We start from the raw sequence: 18,557 nt of genomic DNA, 5'->3' as shown, positions 1-18,557 counted from the left end.
GCATGAAATGGGCAAATTTCCATCTTTTGAACCTTGCTGCAAACAAAGGAAACACAATATTTTTGCTCACTCCAAATTGAATTAAATGTTCATTCTGTTGTTAAACATAACTTAACGACAATACAGAAAATCACAATTGTTATTAGTGATAAAGTTTAGTTGGCATTTTTCTTTCAGCTTTACAATCATAGAGTCTGAGAGAATTCTGAAGACTATCAAATCATTCTATTGCAAGGCAGAAGACATATCCACAGCATATATATCATGATAACATTATTAGAAGACAGAGACTGCCCATAAAATGGATATACTGATATGATAAGGTTTTATTACTGCTCTCTGGACAGAAATAATAACCTTACTTCAAACTCTTGTTGATGAATACCTAATCAATATGTACACTCTACATCTCTATGCAATGACATTACAGTTTATATCAATCAGCTCTTTCTCTCATATATCTCTTCTGACAACTACATTGTCCATGTAGGCTTTACTGTCACTTTTCTTTGATATATTGGAGATGTAGCACTCTGACAATTAGGTGTCAAAACTTGATGATTTCTATCAAAATTGTAGAAACTTTTGTTGTTCTGATTCTCTTGTTAAAATTTTGTCAAAAGACACTAACAATTTCTACATTTCAGTTAACAATAGAAAATTTACACCCATAAGATTACCCTTTATATGTCAAACATATTATTTTAATACCAACCATAATATTTTGATACTGCATAATATTTGACCTTGCAATTAAGTTGGGATCACAAATATAAAGAAGAAAACAATGGATTCTTTGAAGAAATTTGCTATTCAAAGACCTTGTCAATTTTTATTTCAGAAAATTGCACATGTGTCACTGACAAAATTGCAATCTGAGTGTAATCATGTATTTGAAAACAGTATGCCTGATAAGCCACAGTGTATTCAACCTTGCATTTATTGACAGAAAATGGCAGAATAAATAAACAGGACAAAAAATGTGCAGAGTATGTCTGCTCAAGTTCAGAAATGGTCATGAAATTAGTTGTGAGAGTTGTGTTCTGATTGTTTTCTTGAAATTTCCATTTGCAAGGTCAAGTATTGACCGTTGGGATTAAAATACCATATTTTACAAATATTATCAGAAGACTATACTACTGAAGCTTTTGGATTCTGTATGAACACTCATGCATTACTTGTTGACAAAAGGTATGATTGAAGATAAGGTAGTTGGTCACACTGTTCAAAATGGTTGAATGAGGGAAAATGAGGGCCAAACATTTTCTTTGAAATATGATTTGAAATTGTCAGTTTCATATTAATAATATAAATGCATGCAAAATTTATCAAAGTTTTCTCATGAAAAGTTACCCCTGATGACATCCTGAAGCCCGAGAAAATAGATTTTTTACAAAAACTACTCTGCCATAGAGACACAAAGACCTAATCTAGTCTCATAAACTATTGCACTTATAGATAAAAGAAGCACAATTTTTTATGAAAAACTGTTTAGAATGACTAATATGTGATCAAGGTTCAGGTGTAGTGTTGATCTATATAATCAAATTATACGACAACAAAGAAATGGATAATTTATAATGATACAGTACGGACATTGAGGGAAAAATTGGGAGGCGACACTATCTCTAGAAAAAGTCTACCAATCTTGTAAGTGAACATTCATGCCACCTCTTGCCCCTGTCTTTCAGTATTTATGGAATCACCCTAGAATTGTATGAGACAACAGGGTCATTCCATTGACAGGATAGGGGGTTTACAGATAGGCATGAATATTCCGATATCCAAACGTTTATTTCATCTCATGTTGTAATGAGTGTGATTGTCTTATGTGTAGAAAATCTGTCACACATGCATTACGGTATGTGGAGAGGAATACTGGAAAATATTGTTTTAAAGACAACAAAATAAGGACATGCTACAAAACTTGATTTCATGCAGGTTATAGAAAGTGCATTTGGAAAAAGTTTGAGTGACTGAAAAAAATAGTTGATAGTACTAGGAAGTACCTTGCACATGGACTACTGTTGTCAAAAAATTGAAAAAAGACAGAAAAGATACAGACAACATTCATTGATCAAGGGCTGACAGACAATGCATGTATAGGCACAGTGCTGTGCTAAAAAGGTTCCTTGTTAGAGTTGCTATACAGAGAGTACCAAGATCCAAAGTAGAGAATTCACCCCAAGGTTTCATTCTGTTTTCTAGCCAGGCAAAAAAATCGTTCTGATGTTATCGAGTTCAGGCTGTCAAGTTCAAGAAGCTAAATGAGTCTTTTAGAGATATATCACCATGCTGACGTCATGCTGTTCTGTGAGTTTCTACACATACGCTTCACTTGTGACTGCTATTTATGTACTTCACGTGTTCAAAGTGTTATCCATTCTCCAGGGACAGGTCTATGCACACCTGAATTCATATTTCAATCGTGGATGGAGGTCATTTTACTTTAGCAATGACACATCAGTGCTACAAGATGGTGTTACACCCTGCTTTACAAAAATAGATCAACTGACTACTATTATCCTACTGATGCCTCATGAACCATTGGAGGTTGTAAAGGTCTATCGTGCACAGCATAAAATATCAAGTAATATTCCTCATGGTCTGATTCTCTTTCAAAAATTCATTATTGAACACAATTTTAATTACTAGCGATTTATTTTCTATGAAAGTGCAAATTCACCAGATCATACAAAATGTATAATTGCAAACAATGATTGACCTAAAAAAGCACTGCCCTAGAATTGTGTCTGACACACACGTTTTTTTTACTTTTACTGATACAGCATCTATTAGGCAATATTTATGGAGTGAATACTTACGACTCGATATCATCCTCATCATCATTAACTTTGGCAGGTACTTTGAGACTGTCACCTTTACCAACTACGGAAATGTCAACTTTTAAGTAGCCTTTACATCCACCATTCATGTCTTCTGGGTCTGTTAAAATGGCCCACTTGTGGTAGTACATGTGATCTAACATAGGAGAGGAATATCAAATATACTGTTATGTATGGTAAATTAGGTATCGAGGTTATCTTTCAATGGTACCGTATGATCTGGCATTTCCAAAGAACTTATTACCAAGTAGTTTTCAAGACTACTGTCTGTTTGTTTGTTCATCAACCCATGCCCAGCAGTATAAGGATTACCACTGAAATATTTCCCATTCAACAGTTGGGAGCCCCGGGGGTAAGTTTCCGTGAACATGTCTACCAGCCATCTGACTTTCTGTCTCTTCTTTCTCAGTTTGTCTGTCTGTCTCTACTTTTTCATTGTCTGTCTGTCTGGATGGATGGATGGGTGGATGGCTGTCTGTCTCTCATTATTTTTTCATTTTCTGTCTGTCTGTCTGTCTGTCTGTCTCTGTCTCCTCTCCTCCCCCCTCCCCTCTCTCTCTCTCTCTCTCTCTCTCTCTCTCTCTCTCTCTCTCTCTCTCTCTCTCTCTCTCTCTCTCTCTCTCTCATCCTTATCATTTGATTATCATGAATGGATGAATAAACTCTAAATTCCTTCTAATAAAAGTGTGCATGCACACACACACGAGTTGTGAAGTAAATTTATTACCTGGAGCTTGGTATACTGTACCAACATCAAATTTAAACTGACCAATCACAGTTCCTGCCCGGAGGACATTGCGGGAATGAAGAACCTACACAAATCAAGGATAACAAAACTCAGTAATCTGTGATATCATCTTGAGTTGGCTTTCTTCAAATGACAATGAAACCTGAATCAGTGTCATGAGTGCAGTAACATTTATCATCCCACAGTGTTGATATTTTATTACGCTCTAGTGTTGAATTTCAAATTGTAACACTGCACATGGGCCAATGTCTGCATAGACATGTCTGTACATCAGTACTGTGCTGTCACACAGATTAGGAATGGTTTCGCAGGGGAATGTTAGAGATACTGTGATTCAATCGAAAATTACAAAGAATGATTTCTGTGATCTGATATTTCTTACCTGAAGTTTGATTATCTTGTCAAACAACATGGCTGGTGCAACATGAAAGTCAAATACAAAGTACTGGAACAAAAAGACAACACGTTTAATGGACACTTTTCACATTATGTGTCACAGTACTGTGGTACATCAAGTGAGGATCACTGCATGGATTTCATAAAATTCCTCTTGGGCGTCAAATTTTCACACAAAAATACAATTATTTATTGATAACAAAGATGATAGCATGGTAATACCCATGAAAAGACTTTATCATTCTATTCCGTTAATGCAAAAACCAATTTAAGTAATATAATAGTCAATATGATTCACAAACAATCACAAAAAATGATTGATTGTTTGTCCCCAATATCTGAGGTACTTTCGCTTTCCTTTTCCAATCATATAGATAGCCTAGCCTTTAAACATATAATTTCTTTGGATCACAATAAAACATGGTACAAAGTAAATGTAACATAATTGATGAAGTAGCTCATTACTGATCTGATACCTAAACAATACAAACTTTGTCAGTGTTTCCAAAACTTGATCAGAACAATTAATAACAGTGTCCTTGTGTTTGTCACGTCAGTTTTGTATTGCAACACATTCACATCATTTGCTTTCATTTCCTCAACACACTTTACATCAATCAATTGATTTCCTTGCAATCTCACATCCATCATCTGATTTCCTTGTAATCTCACATCCATCAACTGATTGGCTAGCAGCTGCTTTGCAATATGGTTATACTTCCTCACAGTCACATGGCTGTCACCTCTACTTCCTGATCATTGTTCTACTTTATTATGTTTACATTTGAATTGAACAAAATTACTGGCACTTAAAAACAGTATATGGACACACCCAACTTGAGTTTTAACAGTCACCATGCCACACTCAGAACATTAAACATTCATCTTGCGACTGGTAACTTACACTTACCTCATTGAAGTAGGGGCAATTTGTTGATTGTTTAACACTGGTGTATTTCTTGGAATCACCAACAGTCACACACACCAAAGGGTCAATATTCAATCCTGCCAACTGACGGGCTTCTATGACAGTGACGCTGACCTATAGAAACAATGAACAAGCACAATGACAGTCAGTAATACTTTCTTAAATTTTGATATTTTTGTATTGACAACCACAATATGATTTGGTAAAACACTTCACTCTTTCAACATCACATGCTCATATAAAGGAATGACAGGCCTTCAGACCCTACCGGTACACACTTTGAATGAAATTGGTCTATAATTCCCAAGATTTACAACCATATAACGCTTCATGTTTCTAAAATATGCACAGGTTTGTGTTACTGAATTTTCTGTAAGATAGTTGAAATTACATTCTGCTTCACATGTCTTTTCTATAGTATTGCTGCATATATCAGGTATAGAGGTCTGGCTCACTGTAAGATTTTTGGAAACTGAACATTTTAGGAAGTATCAAATTGTAAGCTTTCATTATATGTTATCAGCAGTAACTACTTTGAAAGTGATAACGACATCAGGAAAATCCTACCCAGCTACTGTCCATTTTTCATTATTCAAAATGGCAAATTTTCAAAAAAAAATAGTAGTTTATAAATCTTGGACACTCTTTTGTTAACACTTAAGTTTCCTTGCTTACTTGGAAATCTTGAAGCCTTAGTGAGGCTTGTTCAAGTGGTGGTTTATGTGCATATTTTTTAGACATTTTGGGAGAGTCAAAGCCAGCTTCAGACACAGCGTCCCCTTCATCATCCATTCGGTGAAATTCTCCATCACCTGGTCCAATATGATCTGAAAATATACAGCCAGTTATAAAGTCTGTTAGGATAACAAGATCTTTGCTCATAAAGTTTTGTGTAAGATGGTTGTACATACCGGTATATAGAGACACTGAGATGAGATAGGATTTCAATGAAGTGTACAGGACACCATGCAAATTCAAATTGAACATCTCATTTCAACAGTACGTCAAATTTAAGTCAACCTGAAATCTAACTGTATTTGAGGAGAGAATTACCTTTCATGAGTTGAACAGTTTTGTGAATTCAAGACTAAAGAAAGACACAAATACCTATGAATATTGAATTATATTTGCTAAAAGTGAACTTAAACATAAATGTTGTTGATGGTTAAGATCAATTCTTCATTCCTTTTACCATCACTTACCACAAATTCCAACATTTCACGATGGAAAAATCAGAAATTATATCTTGAACATGACAAATTTAAATTCAAAAGTGTGCCAACTGCTGCAGCAGTTGTCAGTGGCATAAAGTGCACTAGTTACATACATACTGCTATATTTCAGAATGATAATCACGTCTTACTGTACGTATGTAATCAGCACACCTGTGACATATCCAAACACTTTATCAATCCAACTGTTTATTGTTTATAGACATATGGTATGGCAGTAGACATATTTCAAAGCATTGTTTGACATATGGTACAGTCGAAGTGTTCGGTATGCTCTCATATTCGTGACATTTCTGGACTCTTTGAGCCAATACAGGAATTTCTTTGCATCAGCTTGAAATCAATGAGTGTACCAGTAATTTGCGAAATGTTCTCATATCAAAGACACCTTTTTGGGGTCAGTTGTCTTTTACTTCAGCATACTAACGGTGTTACATTGCACATATTACATATTTCAAGACACAAAATAAACATGGACATTAACTCAGAAACATGGAAATATTCACAAATCTTGCTTATACGATTTTGATGTGTCTTTTCCACAGTTGTTACACAATAGTCTTAAATGTGAAGAAATACATTATTTTTGAATGTGAATCATGATTAATAAATAAATTCAAAGGGATATATTATGATTGAATAGAAGAAGAATCACAATACACTTACCAAGTTCATCAGCTAAACTCAGTCTACTGCCCATCAGTGCTTGGCTGTCGTCATCTCTGGGACGTCTCTTCTTTCCTAGCTTCATCATACCCATCATGCCTTTACCAATGCTCTTGATACTGTACCACAGAAACACAGAAAACACAAACACAGTGGTTCAGAACTCTCACCTACCAATGCTCTTGATACTGTACCACAGAAACACAGAAAACACAAACACAGTGGTTCAGAACTCTCACCAAATCATGATACTGTTTTCTCATGCTCAACTTTACTGTGTGAAGTTGAAATTTCACATTTTTTAGTCATTCCACCTGTAATCTAGTCACCCTTAAACCAAAAGGATGGTCATATTATAGGTCAAGTGTATTGGTATATGACTACTGTAAAAGTTAGTGATGTTGGAACTTGATACTTTAAGTATTATCCACCAGTAAACCAACATAAATTCAATTGTACTAATATTTTGACAGTTTGTTAGTATGGCATGGCCAACTTAACGACATTTCAATAATATACACAAAGAATATTCATGGGTTTGAGTTTTGATTCTGTTTGTTTAACTTGGCTTTTTTAATGCTAGGCAAACAGAAATGATTATGAACATCAACAATGAATACCCTCTGTCCTAGACAAAGGAAACACTGCACTTTGCTCATACCATATGCAATCAGTTTAGTCACTTCATTATTTTTTGCAAAGCTTTGAAACAATCCAATTCATTGTCCAACACTATAGTGCACAAGAAATTCCCTTTCCTCTTGTCTCCTATAGAGGGCGCTTGTTTGCTAGTCTTCCAATATTTGATGACGATAGCCTCACAGTCTAGATGACACCTACACTCATTAGAACATAGGTCATGGTACGTAAAACAATTAGCTGATGGTTTTGTAACGCCAAAAATCTATTTCAGCCACAATAAATCAATTATTTAATCTTCTTTTGCAATAAAAATTTTGGCTCTGGGTCTATGGCCTTAAGGAAGCACATGAGAACGTATTTTAAGAGAGTAATTTCCTAATTCCAACTTCCAAATAAACCATACTTTATTTATTGTCAAGCCACTACGAATGGTAAATGCACACTTGATCACTGAAATAAACTGTCACCAATAGAATCTCTTGGAATTTCCTCTTGTGAAAAGACAAGACTCATTTTTCTAAATATAAAAGATTAAGAGGTATACTCCAGCCAATGATTGTCTCAAGTATTGTTATTAACTACATTAGTTCAAACAGAAATCATGAGTCACACAAATTGAAATTCAACCTGTGTGATCTGTGTCATGTCTTTTCTTCTTCATAAATGAAACCATCAGCAGGAAAAAAAAGAACTACCAATGTGACTTGGCCTCAGAATCATTTGAGCATACTGCCAACTACAGTAAGATGGGGATATTTGTTGCTACAGAGCATGATGATCCCACTAATCTCACTAATGATACACATTAGGATGACTCCCATGAATGATAGTACATGTATCTTACATGCTTGAAAGGGCAATGACTCCACTGAACAGATGGAGTTTACAGCTTGAAAGCCATATGCAGCAGACCAACAGCAATTTTCAGTCAAGCTGATTGTGGACACTTTTGCAGCACACAGTACATGTATACCTTTCCTTCAATTTCTGTTTATGTACCAAACACTTTCATCAGGACCTGCTTCAAATACCAAACACACCTTCTCCCTAATCATGAGTTGTGGCAAGTTACCATTAAGAAGGCTAATTTCCGGTATAATTATCTGATGATCCATCTTCAGTGTCATTTGATCTGTCATGGAATTGGCCTGTGGAATCCATCCACAAAATGACAAACACCTAGCCCATCATTAAACTGAGTGTTACTGAGGCTGCCGGAAAATTCCAGATCTATCTGATGTTAAAAGGACACTTATTCACTTGACTTTTGAGTACTGGTTCATATTTTGATGGAGCATCTTTCATAACCCCACAATTCATGACATGTAAATGATTTTATTAACATGGTATTACTGAATTTAACATTGTGCAACTCCTTAATAAATTTGGATGAAACGTTGCTTTAATAAAACCTGTTTACCATGCCTGTGAGCTTACTTATCACAAAACATACAGTTGCAAAAAAAAACAGAACACAATCAAAATTGTCTGAAAATATTAAACTTGAACATTATTTTCTCTGTAGTTTTCCTACTTTACATGAAATATAATTTTATCACTGAAAGTTTTTCACAGATACAGATAGAATGTACATATGTATGAGAGACAACCATGATGACTTCAAAATCATGACTGTTACACCTGAGTATTGTGACTGACTGACACAGGTAAAATGATTTCTGTATTTAAATCAAGAAGTACAGTACACATATTCTGGCATGAGAGAGATTGTTGTATACCAAAGGGATGTTGATCTACTTTTCTGAGTTCAAAGTTTATCTTTCTTGATGGGACAGACTTCAAGGCTGACTCTCTGTCAGTTTATTTTTTACCGATGAAAAATTTATCTGAAGATTGATATTAAAATCATGCACTAAATTGTAGATAATAAATAATGCAATCATTTTAAGTTGAGGCTGAGAAATATGAAACTTGTTATGATACAGATGTTGCCAACTATTTAAATATGAATTGTCAGCCTGCTGCCACTCTAGCACTACAAATTTTCTTGGTCAGCTGGTATGTTATCACTGTTAAATCAAGTGAACTAACTGTTCAGGCCATTCTTCCAAGTAATACACTAACTAAACATGCACTCAGCAAAGTCTTGCTATGCATATATGCAAATACATTTCAACTGTATCTCAATGGTTCACCACTAAGAAAACAAGATGGTTCTCTCGACACCTGCTCACATATACTTGTTATTCCCATTTGTAAAGTAATCTGTATATTTAGTCTTCTACGCCCACCTGAGAGATGACAGGTACAGTTGGTATTACCCACGGTGTCCAAATTATCATCTCACTCTTCTCAAAAATGAATAAATTTACTGTCGGAAACATGTGATGTGTAAAGTCATGTCTACAAGGGATCAACCACCTAAAAGTATGGGTACATTAAAGCCATAAATTCATTCTGCGTTAATCATTTCAATCATATGTACACTTTCTTTTTCTTTCTGAGAACATCAGGGGTGCTCTAAATCTCTAGGATTTAATTAAAATTTGTTTATGAGCAAATATCTGTTCTGTTTGAAATAAAGTCTAAGATAGAATGACTTATAACTATGATGCAATAGATTGAACTCGTGTGACTGTAGAGAATTTGTAATTCTGATCATAAATTTACCAATTTCATTCTAAATTAAATACTTTGATGTCAAGACAATAAAATCTACTAACTAATCAGAAATGGCAGTTGGTGGCTTTAGCAAAAGAGAGAAGAATACAGAATATTTACTAGTTTCTGACATTCACCAAATTCCTGAAGAGGAAACTAATCAAGTGATACCTTGAAATTAGTGTTGTGCCTCACTGGCAAAGTAGGTCACTGAAATCCTGCAATTAATGCCTTTGAAAACAACACCTGCACCCAGATACAGCCTAGCAATGACCTTGCCACTCACAGAACACCAAACACAAATTCTTCAAGGTAAGAGATAAGATTTACTGACTTGCCTATTAATGTTCAATGTGATCACTCACTGGAACACAAAAGTATTAATCATGGACCACAATAATTATTATTCATTGTTTGATCTGGCAAAGTTTTATATCATTGAGAAAAGTCAGCCCTGAGGTCACTGTCTTTTGTAAGTTATTTCCTTGAAGGTAATGATAAGCTACGGTACAAATACTCTGTGTTATAAATGATCACTGCCTTCAACATAGTACTGACAACACAGTATTCCAAAATCAAATTCAGTATATTGAATATTCAACAGAACAATAAGCAGTGCCTTTTACAAAGTAACTGACAATACAATATTCAAAAAATCTATATTTCATTTTATATTAAATGTTTTCTTAAACAATATAAGTACACACTTTCATGTTTACTATAGTTGTAATTCCACATCAAGGGTATTCAGGTTGTTGGCATAGCATAGATGGCACAATTTGTAATATCTTTGCTTGAATGACACAGGGCAGCACAACACACTATAAATAACTCCCATGTCACTTTGTCAATTTTTGTGTATTACCACAACACTAATGGCACAGCAGGAACTACATTAGCAATCACATGAGCACTCCTGATCCCGTTCCCATAGAAACACGTCCACTGATAATCATGAAAAATTTGTTCAAGTTCAGTTGTACGGCATTAGCTTATCACAAGCCTTGTGACACCGAAACATAAGAGAATTAAATGCAAGAGTAGACACAGCAGGTTTGTGAGTCAGCGGGAAGGTTACAATATTATGCTTGAAAGTACTGCACACACTCATCACCCGATGAGATAGCTTTCCTCAGAAGCTTGACTGATGAAGATAAGTACAGTGAGCTGGAAAAGAACTTTACTCAGTAGATTGACTTGCAATGTCTACACAGTGAATAAACATGACCCTGCGGCTTTTGATATGCAGTTTAGTCTTTTGTGCACTGAAAATCAGGAAACTGCTCTTTGGCACACTTTAAAATCAAGAGAGCACTCTTTGGCGTGCTTTAAAACCTAGAAACATCTAATCACCATGATACTCATGCTAGTTTAAAACTTCAATCTTCCTCATTAATTCAGGAGTGATTAATTCCACCTCGCTGTTGGATGGTAGTCAAGTCAAAGTGTGTGAAAACATTAGCCATTGAATTCTCTCAGTGATTTATGCCAGGATAGGACATCTGAACAGTTTTAAATAAATCTTCACAACCATTTAAAGCCAGCTGTAGAGAAAATTACGACCTCAACTTTTTGCTCATAATTCTTAAGGTTTTGATAGATATTGTAAAGACATATAACCTCCGTGCTGTTTCAAAGTTTGGATGGAAGGTGCCTGATCCTAAAATTTACAAAATTATCTTCCATCTCCATATACCTAAAAGTGAATATTGAATGCTAAGGCCAAAAAAAAAATAAATTGTGCTGTTCCAATACCATGGTTTTCAAAACTAGGGTAGGTAGGTCGGCAGGAATTTTTTTTTCCAAAATATTTTTATTTTATGTAAATATGCATTTTTCAGGGGTGTAGGGCAGTTCAAACACTGGCCACAACATTTCCAGAAAACTGTATCATACATATAAAAGGAAAAAAAAACATAAAAAGACATTCTCGTTCAAGCAAAAATCAAATGCCAAGTAACGAATGCATGATTTTACTCTTTTTTTCTTTCTTTTTTGTACTTTAGTGTTTACATAGCTTTGAAAAGTGTAGGATCAGCAGGTAAAAAATAGGGTATAGTCTGGGGTCAATTGTCATTCAGTGTGTTTTGAGTGAATATTTTTGGAAACCTAGCTCATCGATTTACTTTATGGCCAAATTTTTCAGAAAACATTGTTGGCATTTTTTCTGACAATTCTGAAGGTCATTTCAAGGTCATTTCCTTAAAATCGACTAAAATCGGTTTTCCTTAGCCATGAAAGACTTTTTATGACCAGTTTGCAGCAAAATTAACTTTGGAAACATGCATTTTGATGTGGATTATTCCTTACAATAATTAACATTGTGGTTTGTTGGAAAAAAAACGGTTATTGCATTAAAATATATAGAACTACTTTACCAAAGGTCAGTATTAATTCTTTCTAATTTTCGTAGAAATGCCTTCCATATCTTAAAACATCACAATGATTATCTTGTATACAATTTCAGATTCATAAATATTATACAACAGTCTCAGGAAGTAAGATGTCTAAACATCTCCTGTCAAAGGTCAATGACTTTTAATGCCATCATCTCTAATCTGAAGAAAGTTTAGTTATAAAAGTAATACGATCACACAGCAACTTTAAAACTCATTTTGATAACTCTGCATGAGTGTCTTTCAAAAAACAGACTTTCATACTATAGGAGGTGAACAATTCTGACAATAGTTTTCATCAGCCTCACAGTGACACATTTCCGTACATGTCATTGCATTCTTCTTGCAAGAGCAGATATTTGTTTTGCATATATTTTGTTTACAAGAACATCTGATCAAATGCACAACAGCTTCAGGGGCAGAAGGAAGCATGCTTACTATGGGTATGAATGTGTTTTCCTCCAACTTCCATCTTATTTTGCTGGAGGTGGCAAGTCAGATTTGGCAGTGATATCATTTTTTCATATCATTGTTTATTAATGGGCTCGGAGAATTGCTTGGATAAGACTGCCTTTGGTTGGTGTGCTTCTTGAAAATGATATTGCTTTTCTCAAAATTTTGGCAGCTTTGAACAGTACTCTTACATTTTTCTCTGTACTTTCCTCAGCAACTCCCTGTATTGCTGCATCTTTAGTAGCATTTAGAACAACCTATTCTGGTTCACTGTGTAGTGCAGATTTTCCAAATTCCACGTTTTTATGTGATCAGTAATAATTTTCTTTAAGCTATCACCTTGCTCTAACGCTTTTTCATAGCGCAATTTTGCTCACTGGAGTAGACCTTTGTGGCAAGTATTTGCATAGCATTCCCTATGCCAGCTAGCACCACAAGCTCGAAGGGAAGAGGAATCATCATCCCTGAGTCTTGAACATATTCTTGGAAAGACATCATCACCAAATTCACCTCTCTGGTGAACAAACTCTAGCACTGTGTCATGTGCAGTGGGATTTGACACAAGCTCACCACTTGCTTCCTTGACATATCAGGCATAACGTCCTGTTTTCGGAGGAATGATATGTTTTTTTTTACTGAAAGTTTTGACGAAGTTATTTGCATGCAATGTCAGTTATGAGAAATATGTACATGTGAAATGCAACCACTAAATGTTGAATATTCCATGACAATAGAATATCAAGTAAATAGCCTTTGGATAACGGTTTCTGAGAAACTACTAACACCGTATATGACTTATCTCGTAGCCTTTAACCCTAAATAACCTACGGACTCCCTGTGTCTCGATACAGGATCAACCTATTGTTAATGAATCATTTTTCGTACTCTGTATCAACATTTTAACTATGGGTGTCTTGTGTAGTACAACATTGTGCGTACTGGAGTTGATTTTCAAAAGGCACAGGTAATAGCCTATATTTCTAAGCACAGAGGCTTAGTTTTGATAAATGGCTTCTGCATGTAGCCTTTGTTTAGCAACAAGTCTCTGATCTCTGCTATTGTTAGGAAAAAATTCAAATCGTTTTATATGACTTAGAGAGAAATGCGAGAAAAGGGATGACTTACTCTCACTACAAGCAAAGAGTACACTTGCTAGCTGCACAGCAATCCAGTCTACACTTGTGAAATTTTGCGCAGAGGTCTGGATTTTACAGCCTACCAGAGCTGGTAATACTGCTGATGGCTTACACTGAGATAGAGGGAAATTGATAAAATAAAGTTTATAATTGTTGTTGTCAAGCACAGTGCATGTCAGAAACCGATCTGTGTCATTATTTAACACAGTGCATGGAAATGATGTACAACTGCAATACAAGCAAATCCTTGTAATTGCATATAAATTCATATAAAATGGTAAAAAACCAGAAACAATAAGGTTTTTTAAATCTATTATGAGCTGTGAAGTTCCCTTACACCATGGAAGGTTTATAAAGTAATTTAGTCAATGATTATAGCCAATTTGTATGCACTACAATGCTTAATCAATGGAATTTGCGGAGTAATGAATGACCTTGAATTTGACCTTGACAAAGTGGAAAGAAAAAATGCCAACAATGTTTTTTGGAATCTCCAGGTATTAAGGAACAAAATGATATATGTTGACAAGAGTCTTCACGAAATGCACACCGAAGCCAAAATCATGACAAGTGACCCCGGACTAGTAGGTCGGGTTATCGGAACAGCACATTTTTTTTGTTTGGCCTAAAAAGGTATGGAGTGCTACTGTCAAGTTACTCATATAATCATTTAAAGGAATAGAGTTCTAATAAATAAATTTGTTATTGACAACAACACCATTGCATGGAATTAGCAGCTAATGAATAATTCTCCACATTCTCCCTGTAGAGAATGCAGAGCAGCTGTAACTACAATTCATCTGACACTTTGACATTTGCAGTCTTCATTCATAATTTGTCATTTTTCCTGGAAAATCACATACATTTATGAATTTGTACACATCTGATAGCTTTCTTTCTTCCCGTCAATCTCATACTGACCACCTCTACCAGATAACAATCTGTCTTGATATCTCTAGGCAATACATGTGTGTGCTCAATGATCTTTATCTATCTCAATACATTAAATGTCTCCAAGAAGTATTTACATCACTGTGTCTAACTGACTTTGTCTCTATTTCGTTTGTTCTAATAGTCTCCTTCAATACTTGTCTAGCTTACTGATTGCCCATCTGACCCCTTCATCTGTATAAATTTACGAAAAAAATGTGCTATAAATCTTTGTTGATTGTCCTTGTCTGTATCTGCTACAGTAAAACTGTCTGTCTGTTCGTCTGTCTTTCTGTTACAATGTTGCTGTTTTTCACCAACAGAAGGATAAAAGATGATGTGGAAACATCTGTATTGGTCTGTGTTCAAGTGTGTCTTTACAGAAATGCAGGAAATCCTATGAGTGTTTCTATGGGTGGTCTTCAGAGTATTAGAAATTTTTGCCTGGGCAGTGAAGGATACACAAGATAATACTCATAGGGATTCTTGTTCACGCATCACATATCCACATCAATGAATTAGGACAATAGATGTGATACTTGTATCCTGTAGATCATATATTACTTCAAAGCATCAACTGTCTCCATGTTTTCAATACAGAAACCCACTCTAACAACTGATGACTTTCTGTGTGAATTTGATGGCCATGAGGCTCACTGGCATCAACTGTTATGGTTTTTAATAGATGGTGGTACTTGCAAGATGACTTTATCATGTGGACAGGATGCCAGCTTAAACTAAAACTTTTTTCAATTTGTGACAAATGACCATTCATTTTCTTACAGCTGATATCTTATTCATGAAGCTGCAAATATAATATGTGAATTGCTGAGCTTCTATTTGTAATTTTCCAGAGTGACATTCATAGAAACAGCATGCATTCTCATATCATGGGTGTTTATTCCCATGTAGAAGTCATGTACAAGTCAAAGGTAAGCTGTTGTCTCCAGTTCAAAGTCAATATCCTCAATAACTTCAGAAGGAAACTGGAAAATTTGTTGTTCAATTTATGTCACTGAATCTGATAAAGAGTTCAGTTATCTCTGCAACACAGTTGAAGTGGTAAATAATTCTGCACTTGCTCAAATTCAGTAATTTACTTAGTACATATTAACAATGAATTTTAAATGAGGCCCTGCAAGGATAAACAGCAATCTGAATATCACATAATTTTGAACAAATCTTTTAAATGAGGCGATTAAGTTCACAGTTGCATGTAGCATATGTGACAAACAGATAAATGTTACTGCACTCCCCAACTTAATTCTTTCACACACTTATTGCTTCCTTAAGCAATATCTATAGTCAAACCAACACCAGTGATAAACGGCTTTAGATTACTCAAAACACCTCGAACCTCAAAGGCCAAACAAGATATATTATCTAATCAGTCAACAGAATCAAAATATATAAGGACATTAATGTAACAAATAAAAAAGCCAATATGGAAATTTTGAAGGACGAGAAATGTCTGTGATGATTACGTCAAAATAATTACAGCGGAATACTTTTTGACTCTGGCAATTATCATGGGTATGGTTTCTTTTAATCGGAATGATACGCTGTATGGCAATACAGTTACTTCGATCAATCTTGATTTCTTAGAGTATTCCTCAGGTATTGATCATGAATTATTGAACCAGACTGTAAAGAATTCATGAGACAGTTTCATATCAGTAATTATGTCATGTATATTTCACCTGGCATTAAAATTTTAAAAAGATTTATGCTTCATTATCATTTCTCTGATGAGTTGGCTTTCTTTTCTTAATATTTTTTATGATTATTCCTCTTATTTTCTGAGTAATTTTGCTATTGACAGCAGTAAATATTTGGTGACCATTTCAAATGAACACGTAAGACATTTTGGTGAAATATCAGACGGCAGAAATACAAAAAGATCATCTGCTGATAGTTTAGGAATACCTGATTGTCCCTCTACCAGAAATTAGCTACTTCATTGCCTGATGAGGGAAAAGCCATCTCTATCCAATACAATTCCATTTGATACAAGTTATTACTGGTCAAAACAAATTTGGCAGCCTTAGGTATTGCAAACTTTTCTTTCTTTTGTGATCCCGCTTAACTCAGTGTACATTACGGCCATAAGCCAGATACCAGGTATTAAGCATTAATATGTCACAGGTGCCTTATGTTGCACTGGGACTTCAGCCACCATTGATGAATGGATGAATTACCTGTCAGTTAAAATAAATACAGCTTTTAGATTGGTATTCATTTTGGCAGCTTCTCATACAGAATTAACCTGTCTGTCATTACAGTGTATTTGACAGAAAAGATTCAATGAAAGCAATTAACTTTCATTACACAACCATGTAATTTTCATCTCCCACCTTTCATGCAAACAAAAATCAGGTGTTATTATAAAGTTCTGTCACTCAACAACGTTTTATGACATAAAAGCAATTAGTGTGGACACTGAAAGGACCATTTATAATTGGTCAATTAACATGCTCATGAGCATTATGAAGTTTAAATCTGATAAACATAATTGCTTTTCCACTGTAACTCCATCTTCATGACTAAAATAAACCAACATTATCAAACAATGGAAGAAACATAAAAAATTTTGTATAAGTCAGCAAACTAGAGCGGAAATAACAAGACTGTAGTTTCATAAGACAGTTGTCACATGTCAATAGCAGACTGTTCAAACTGCTGCTATTGTCAGAGGTAATCATGCGTAGAGTCTGCCTAGAGCAAGCGTTATCAGTCCAGCATGCACGGATAGAAGACTTTGACAGGTAATCCCTTTGGAACACTGCCTGCGGGTTTTATCCAAAACACCATGAAATGATGATACTCATAGAAAACCGTTCTTCTATTACAATAAATGAGCCCAGGCTAATCATTGCTACAAATTCATATCATAATGCATTCCATTGCTCACAAACAAAATATCCATTGATGCCGTGACTTGAATAGGAATAAGAAGCACATTTGTAATGGAAAATTCCTAAAACTGTCTCATGAAACCAGTTTAGGGATAAATGTCACACCATGTGACAACTGTCTTATGAAACCTGTAGATGTCACACACTGTGACTATGGTCTAAAGAAACCTGTCGATGTCACATGGTGTGACAACTGTCCCATGAAACCAGATGGGGATACATGTCACACTGTGACAACTGTCTAATGAAACCAGATGGGGTAGATGTCACACACTGTGATGATAGCTGTCTCATGAAACCAGATTGGGATACATGTCACACCATGTGACAACTGTCTCATGAAACCAGATAGGGATAAATGTCACACACTGTGATGATAGCTGTCTCATGAAACCAGATGGGGATGTCACACCATGTGACAACTGTCTCATGAAACTAGATAGGGTACATGTCACACCATGTGATGACTATCCCATGAAACCAGAAGGGGATAAATATCACACCATGTGACAATCTATTTTTCCTGCACTGCTGCAGTCCAGACGGAAGCAGATTATGACCAAAATTGTTATAGTACCCAGTGTTTTGACTGTGTTGCAAGTCAAGAAATTAATACGTTACAGTCTTATGAATACATGTATCTTCCC

The 18,557-nt window shown here is 35.2% G+C and overlaps 1 protein-coding gene across 36 annotated transcripts in view; it reads right to left on the bottom strand.

The window, feature by feature from the left end:
- LOC139132862 (otoferlin-like) overlaps positions 1-18,557 on the bottom strand; it is a 138,130-nt gene that overhangs the window by 66,134 nt on the left and 53,439 nt on the right. For all 36 annotated transcript variants that reach the window (XM_070699178.1, XM_070699179.1, XM_070699198.1 and 33 more), the window contains 6 exons: positions 6,817-6,935; positions 5,594-5,745; positions 4,901-5,032; positions 3,977-4,039; positions 3,574-3,658; positions 2,826-2,982 (listed from right to left, as the gene is read on the bottom strand). In XM_070699178.1, coding sequence (XP_070555279.1) covers positions 2,826-2,982; positions 3,574-3,658; positions 3,977-4,039; positions 4,901-5,032; positions 5,594-5,745; positions 6,817-6,935 — 708 coding nt within the window. The remainder of the gene's footprint in view (positions 1-2,825; positions 2,983-3,573; positions 3,659-3,976; positions 4,040-4,900; positions 5,033-5,593; positions 5,746-6,816; positions 6,936-18,557) is intronic.

The sequence above is a fragment of the Ptychodera flava genome, chromosome 5 (genome assembly GCF_041260155.1).
Source record: "Ptychodera flava strain L36383 chromosome 5, AS_Pfla_20210202, whole genome shotgun sequence".
Lineage (NCBI taxonomy): Eukaryota > Metazoa > Hemichordata > Enteropneusta > Ptychoderidae > Ptychodera > Ptychodera flava.
The sequence above is the reverse complement of the archived record's forward strand: the minus strand, read 5'-3'. Positions and strand labels throughout refer to the sequence as shown.